Source organism: Cibotium barometz, chromosome 37 (genome assembly GCF_041138505.1).
Source record: "Cibotium barometz isolate CiBa-2024 chromosome 37, ASM4113850v1, whole genome shotgun sequence".
In the NCBI taxonomy this organism is placed as follows: domain Eukaryota; kingdom Viridiplantae; phylum Streptophyta; class Polypodiopsida; order Cyatheales; family Cibotiaceae; genus Cibotium; species Cibotium barometz.
Genome location: NC_141082.1, coordinates 29,775,719 through 29,782,728, shown reverse-complemented (window position 1 = coordinate 29,782,728; position 7,010 = coordinate 29,775,719). Strand labels below are relative to the sequence as shown.

At 39.6% G+C, this 7,010-nt stretch overlaps 1 protein-coding gene across 1 annotated transcript in view; it reads left to right on the top strand.

Moving 5' to 3' along the window:
- Positions 1-4,200, top strand: part of LOC147617148 (putative pectinesterase 68) — a 6,780-nt gene extending 2,580 nt beyond the window's left edge. Inside the window, exons 2-5 of the mRNA XM_086776735.1 lie at positions 1,316-1,505; positions 2,090-2,296; positions 3,125-3,363; positions 3,925-4,200. Coding sequence (XP_086632861.1) covers positions 1,316-1,505; positions 2,090-2,296; positions 3,125-3,363; positions 3,925-4,078 — 790 coding nt within the window. The 3' untranslated portion in view covers positions 4,079-4,200. The remainder of the gene's footprint in view (positions 1-1,315; positions 1,506-2,089; positions 2,297-3,124; positions 3,364-3,924) is intronic.
- Positions 4,201-7,010: the final 2,810 nt, after the last annotated feature.

Below are 7,010 nucleotides of genomic sequence, written 5' to 3'. Positions count from 1 at the left end.
AGGAGGAGTTTCTAGTCTTAATTGACTAATTACAAAAAAGTTTTTTTTTAGAAGCTTAACTCCTTATCTTAGTTGCAGTTTCAAAGAGAAGCTTGGACCTCAATTAGAAAACGTTTTTTTGTTTTTTGTTTTTTTTTTGGTGGGGGAATTGAGGTTTTATATTCATAGAAAACCTGCAAAGTATGTAGAATAAATGGACCTGCAATAATTGTAATTTAACCTACAAATCTTTATTTTTCTCAATTTTGAAGGGTTGTCTCAAAAATCTGCAAATTATATGAAGGGTTGTCTCAAAAATCTGCAAATTGTAGCAAAACTCTTTTTTTTGGGGGGGGGGGGGGGGGGGGGGGGGGGGGGAAGATTCAAGTATTTTTTTTTTTGAAAAAGCTATGGTGGGTTGTTTTTAACCATATGGCCATAGATTTTTTTTACATATGGCCTGGAAAAAGCAGTTTTCTCTCTCCTCTGTGTATGTGTGTGTGTGTCTGACACAGGCCATGTGATCTGCTTTTACTCTTGTCCTTTGCTTTCTTCCTTTGTTGCTTTTTGTTTTTTTGTTGGATCTACATGCTAGATTTGTAAATTAGTAAAATCTTGCTTCACAGGGAGCCTTGCATTCACTGTGTGTGTGTGTGAGAGAGAGAGACAGAGAGACTCCTGGCTCCTGATACACTCTCTCTCTCTCTCTCTCTCTCTCTCTCTCTCTGTGTGTGTACTTTGCGTTTTGTGTGTGTGTGGAATCTTTTGTGTTTGTTGTGTGTGTGTGTGTGTTGTGTGTGTGTGTGTGTGTGTGTGTGTGTGTGTTGTGTGTGTATGTCACAGTGAGCCTGTGACCTTGCAGGCAGACACCTAATAATTGAGAAGAAAATACTTTGATCTTTTCTAGTAAAATGTTTTTTTTCCGCTCATTTCACTTTTCCAAATCATTGAGGGGGAAATGCCTAACGGTTGTGGGCAAAAAATGCTTTCCTGCTCCCAACTGAAAAACATCTGAATCAGTCTGACTATGAAAGGACTTAGAATGTCTCTATCTGGCTAGCCGTTACGCTAGTTTATGTTCCATTTTTTGTGTCAATTCTTTGGGATCATTATAATTATAGATAAATATAGTCAATATCTAATAATTTATAACAAAATTATAATACTGTTTTTCCCAAAACAGTATTTGATTACTTGAGTCTTGCAGGCAAAGGCCCAAAGGCAATTAATTAATCGACACACATAGGAGGATTAGTCAAAATAATGTGATTTGGATAGATAATTATGCTTAATAGATTTTTGAGAGTGTGATTATGTTTTAACATTCAATGTGCAGAGAAAGAGTTGTGATTCCTTCAACAAAGCCTTTTATAACATTACAAGGTGCTGGTATGAGTCTCACCTATGTGCAGTGGCACCTCAAGGCTAGCGATGTGGGTGCTGATGGGGCTCAGCTCACCGCCTACAACACCGCCTCCGTCACTGTCCTAGCTTCCAACTTCATCGCCACAGACATCACCTTCAAGGTACAGTTTGCTACTAATCAAACCTTAATTTGTTGCCCCAACGAGTTAATCCTCAACATGCATTAATTATAATCACCCACCTTAGCCGCTCACATGATTTGTTAATTGAATGTATCACGAATTTACATGTGGTGAGAGAATTAGGATCATTAGATCGCATTCTCTCGTAAGCCTGCTCTCAAAGTTTGTTAATTAAGCATCTAAGCCTCTCACGAAAGTATTAATTGATCACCTTAGAAGCCGTGTTTATCAATCACCTAAGCCTCTAGTCACAAGTGTATTAATTAGTGATCACATAAGGTGTGTTGATTAATTATCACCTTATCCTCTCCCAAACTGTTGATCAATCATCTACGCTTGATCACCTAAGCTGCCTTGATTAATCACCTAAGCCTCTTGAGAAGTGTTGATCCATCACCTGTACAAATTTGTTAAACAAGTGAATGCCACAGACCTCCAAAACAATTCAGGCAGTTGTAATTAAACTTGAATTAATGTGTGCTTATCGAGCAAAGTTTCTCATGATCAGAGGTTTGAAAAGGTAATTAGTGGGCTGCTTAATTTGAATTTGTGGTTGTCTGCAGAACACGCTACCGGCTCCGCCGCCCGGGATCAATGGGCGGCAAGCGGCCGCCTTCAGGATCTCGGGGGACATGGCAGCCTTCTACCGGTGTGGATTCGTGGGCGCCCAGGACACCCTCTGCGACGACCAGGGCCGCCATTACTATGAGGACTGCTTCATCCAAGGCTCCATCGACTTCGTCTTCGGAGACGCTCGCTCATTCTTCAATGTCAGTAATTAGTACTAATCCCATGCACTATCCAGTAATCTCAATGACATGCATTAATCCAACCGTGTAGGTAATTTACGTAGCTTCGCTCTGCACTAATCAAACCCATCTAAGTGATTCCATGCACTAATCAAACCCAATTAGCTTCATTCTGCAGTAATCGAACCCAATTAATTAGTCATTCCATGCACTAATCAAACCCCCTTACATAGTAGCTTCGCTCTGCACTAATCAAACCCATCTACGTGATTCCATGCACTAATCAAACCCAATTAAGTGACTCCATGCACTAATCAAACCCCCCTACATAATTTCATGCACTAATCAAAACACACTTATAAGATTTATCCCCTAATCAAACCCACATACGTAATTTTTCCCACTTAATCACATCAACTTAGCGACATCAATTGTCACGTGTGTATGTTTGCATTCACTAATCCCACTAACTTACTTCATACACTCATTGCACACATCGGGCATAGCCGGTGAGCCCCATTTCACCATGATTATATATATATAAGCTATGTATCTCATTATCCTCGTGTGGAATTACTTGACTCTTACATTAATCAAGCACAACCAATTACTTAATCAAGATAAATCCATTATCAACATTTAGTTTCTCTCTGCAACTTTTATAAATAAAACCGATTAATTCATGGCCAATTAGTAAAACCCAACAAATCCATCACCACCATCTAAAAAATTATACTTGCTTAATATGATTGAGCTGAGTACTTAGCAACTGGTAAACCCTCAACGTGCAGCACAGATTAATTGTATCATGTGTGTATTTTTTTCCCCCCCCCCCACCATGCTTTTCAGCATTGCGAGCTCAACTCCATTGCCCAAAGCTATGGATCAGTGGCAGCGCAAGACAGGCAGAGCATCTCTGACAACACTGGTTTTGCATTTGTGAACTGCAAAGTCACCGGAAATGGGCCCATCTATTTAGGCCGAGCGATGGGGCCATATTCTCGCATAATCTTTGCATTTTCTGAATTCAATGGCATCGTAGACCCACGAGGGTGGGACGACTGGGATCATGACACAAGCAAAGATCAGTAAGCACTCTTATGTCTATTTGATTATGTACTGAATTACGCATAATATTGAAACTTTATGCTGGTGAAATTATGCCTAATTTACTTATGTGCTCAATTATGCCTAATTGAGCACATAAATCAGTTATGCCTAATTGACTTATGTGCTCAATTATGCCTAATTGAACACCTAAATTGGCTTATGTGCTCAATTATGCCTAATCAGTTATGCCTAATTGACTTATGTGCTCAATTATGCCTAATTGAACACCTAAATCAGTTATGCCTAATTAACTTATGTGCTCAATTATGCCTAATTGAGCACATAAATCAATTATGCCTAATTGATTTATCTGCTCAATTATGTATACTGATGGTAAATGCTACATGATTGTGCCTTGATAGTAATTATGGATAATTAGGGTAAATGTTTATGAGTATGCCTACATTATGTTCGCCATTCCCAATGATCAGTATGCCATTGTTATTCTGAGCTCCATTGCCTCTTTGAATTATGGACTTCTTTGTTTTTGTTTAATGCATTGATCATTCGACTGATGAGGGTGAGATCGAGTACTGCAGGACTGTATATTATGGGCAATACAAGTGCTATGGAGCAGGAGCTGATGAATCTCAGCGCGTCGGTTGGTCCCATGAGTTAAAGGACCAGGAAGCACAGCCTTATCTTACCACAAGCTTCATTGATGGAAGCCAGTGGTTGCAGCAGCAACAGTAGTCTGTTCCAATCGAGCTAGCAATTAAGATCTTCTCAAAGTCCTTCAATTCCCATGTATACTTACTACTCGATGCCAAATCTTGTAGACTGGTTCCAAGGCTATCTATAATTAGTGACCCAAACCCTTTTCTGTTATGGTTATAATTATCCAAACATTAATAGGATTGCCTACTGATTAACGAAGTAATTCAAGGTATTGACCAAATGCTGACAGAGATTAGGGAGAAGATTGGAAGTTCCAACAGCAAAAAAAAAACGCTAATATTCAACTTTTCACTAGGTCTTATCCATGAAAGCATTTTAGATTCTCTTAAAAAAATAATTAGAAAAGGCCACTCAAGCGAAAAAAGAAGGATCATCCATTACATCATGCTTTTGATCCCATTAATAAAGCCTACCTCACTTAGGTATGGGGAGCTTAATGAATCCCCCATCTCACCCTATAAACTAGTGTCTATGCTATTGGTTATATAAAGCATTTAAAGGCATCCATCTTTCTACGACCCATTGCTTCCATAGGATATTGGGCCCAATTTGCTCAAAAAGCCTTCCATATATACTTGATTGACCATAGACGTGGGGTATGAGGAGCACTAAAATGAATAGTCATAGGGTATGAGGAGCACTAAAATAAATAGTCATACAATCTCGCTTATGGTATCAATACCATTAACTGATGTGTTAGAACAAGCGGTCATGTGCCTAATGCACCTTCGGCTTTTTCAGACTCACCACCATTAGCATGTGCAAACCTACCTAAAAGCCTCAGGCTTGCTAAAGCAAAGGGAATCGCAGATGTGTACATATGGAAATGCAAAGGATTGACCTATTGAGGGGATTTTTCTTTTTGCGACGACGAGCATTTTCTTGCGAGCTTTTTTGGTATCCGAGAGGATTTTGCAAGCTTTTTTCACAATCTGACATGATTTTCCCATGACTTACACAATTTACATGCTTATACATGCAATTTATTTGAATGTTCTCAATGGTTATGAATAAAAACAGATTGATAGACAATTTACATGCTAAAAGTAGAAAGGCCCATGTATTACAGTTTAGCATGTAAATTTTTCTAGGAAGTGTTATTGCCTCTACATACACCGACACACAAAAGACCCATATAGTGAAAGTCAAAAGTCAAAAGTCAAAAGGCCCATGTACAGTGAAAGTCAAAAAGGCCCATAGATACATAGCCATAGTCAAAAGTCAAAAGCTCCATGATAATTTCCAAGAGATCTAACACCAATACCTTAGGCAAGAGTTCTAGTACGACTCAAAGCAGAATATAGATATGTACTAGAAAGGATTGGTTGATGCATGAACATGTTCTCATTCTGATGGAGACCAAAAACACGCAAAAACACATAATAGATGTGCTCACAAGCAAGATATGACTTGTTCCCTTGCTTCCTCTGTTGGAAGTCAGGCCAAGTGCATCTTGGCTCAGTAGTTACATGCACACCATGTGTTGTCTCTGAGGTACTAGTCATCACGTGAAAGACTGAATGTTGTTGTGGGACAATGGTATCCTCTTCAATGCAAATAACCTCCATTGAAAGAGCACTAGAAATCCTCTTGCTTGCCTCTTGTGAGATCCCATGTCTCCATTTGCGCCTTCGTACATTACTTGCACCTCCATGTTTTTGGACTTCTTCCTCATGTGTGCCTACTGCATTCCCTGCTCCATGTTTTGAGACTTCTTCCTCATGTGGGCCTACTACGTTCCTTGCTCTTTTTAGATAAAACCCAGCTGCTTCTAGCATGTCAGCTTCAGCTTTAGTGATTTTTATCCCACTTGGTGGGTCGTTTGAGGCTTATAAATGATGTTGTTGTTTGGGTGCCATGTGTGGATGACATTATCATTACAGAACCACAGTAGTTGTGCCTTGGCGCATTGCCAAGTCCAAAATGTTTTCTCTCAGAAAAAAAAATGGTGCAACTACTCCACTTGATGAGTTTTGGATGTAACAGTTACACTTTGTCTTATCTATTGTCCAGCCAAGGCATTTGAACTTTGAATTCAAAGGGGTTCTACGAATATCCCAAAAGGTATGATTCACATGTTGCTCAGTGATAGAGGCCATGGTCGAGACCAAGGTGGTGGCCGACAAGGAAATCAGAATTCCAGACAACAACAGTCCAATGATTCACAACAGCAATCATACACAGGTGGAAGAGGCCAGTCTAGAGGCAGGGGGAGCCAAAGAGGCCAAGGTGGTTGGAAAAGAAATCAAAATGCAAATAGCATAGAGTGCTATACTGTGGCAAACCAGCACACATGGCAAAGGACTGCTACAAAAAGCAGAATGACATTAAAAGTGGGAAGTTGCAGTAAGGCAACTATGCATCATCTAACAAACATGGAGGTGATGTGGGAAGCTAGTTGTGATGTGAGAAGCTGTTTGTGATGCAAAACATGCTTAGTTCCATAACAGGGGATGTGTTAGGATCTCAAGATATATGGTATGTGGATTCTGGTGCCTCTAACCACATGACCAGTCATGCTGAGTGGTTTAGAGATATGCAAAAAATGGAAAAACCAGGTTATGTAGAAACATGTGATGATACTGCGCATCCCATTGCAGATGTTGGTAAAGTGCCATTGTCTATGCTGCAGGATGGCAAAATGAAGTACTTGGCTGATGTACTTCATGTTTCAAATATTACAAAGAACGTGGTTTCTGTTGGACAGATGGTTTAGCAAGGTTTGCAATTGAGTTTTAATTCTCAAGGATGTTTTGTGGAAGACTTCAAAAATAAGTGTCGCTTGGTTTGCAAAGGGTAACAGAAATGGCAAGATGTTTACTTTGGATGTGAACATGCCTTAGATAAAGGCAGCCATGTTTGCGCATGGAATAGGTGTCATTGCAGATATTGACATTTCGCACAAGCGCATTGATCATGTGAATGTACAGCAATGACTAAAGTCTAA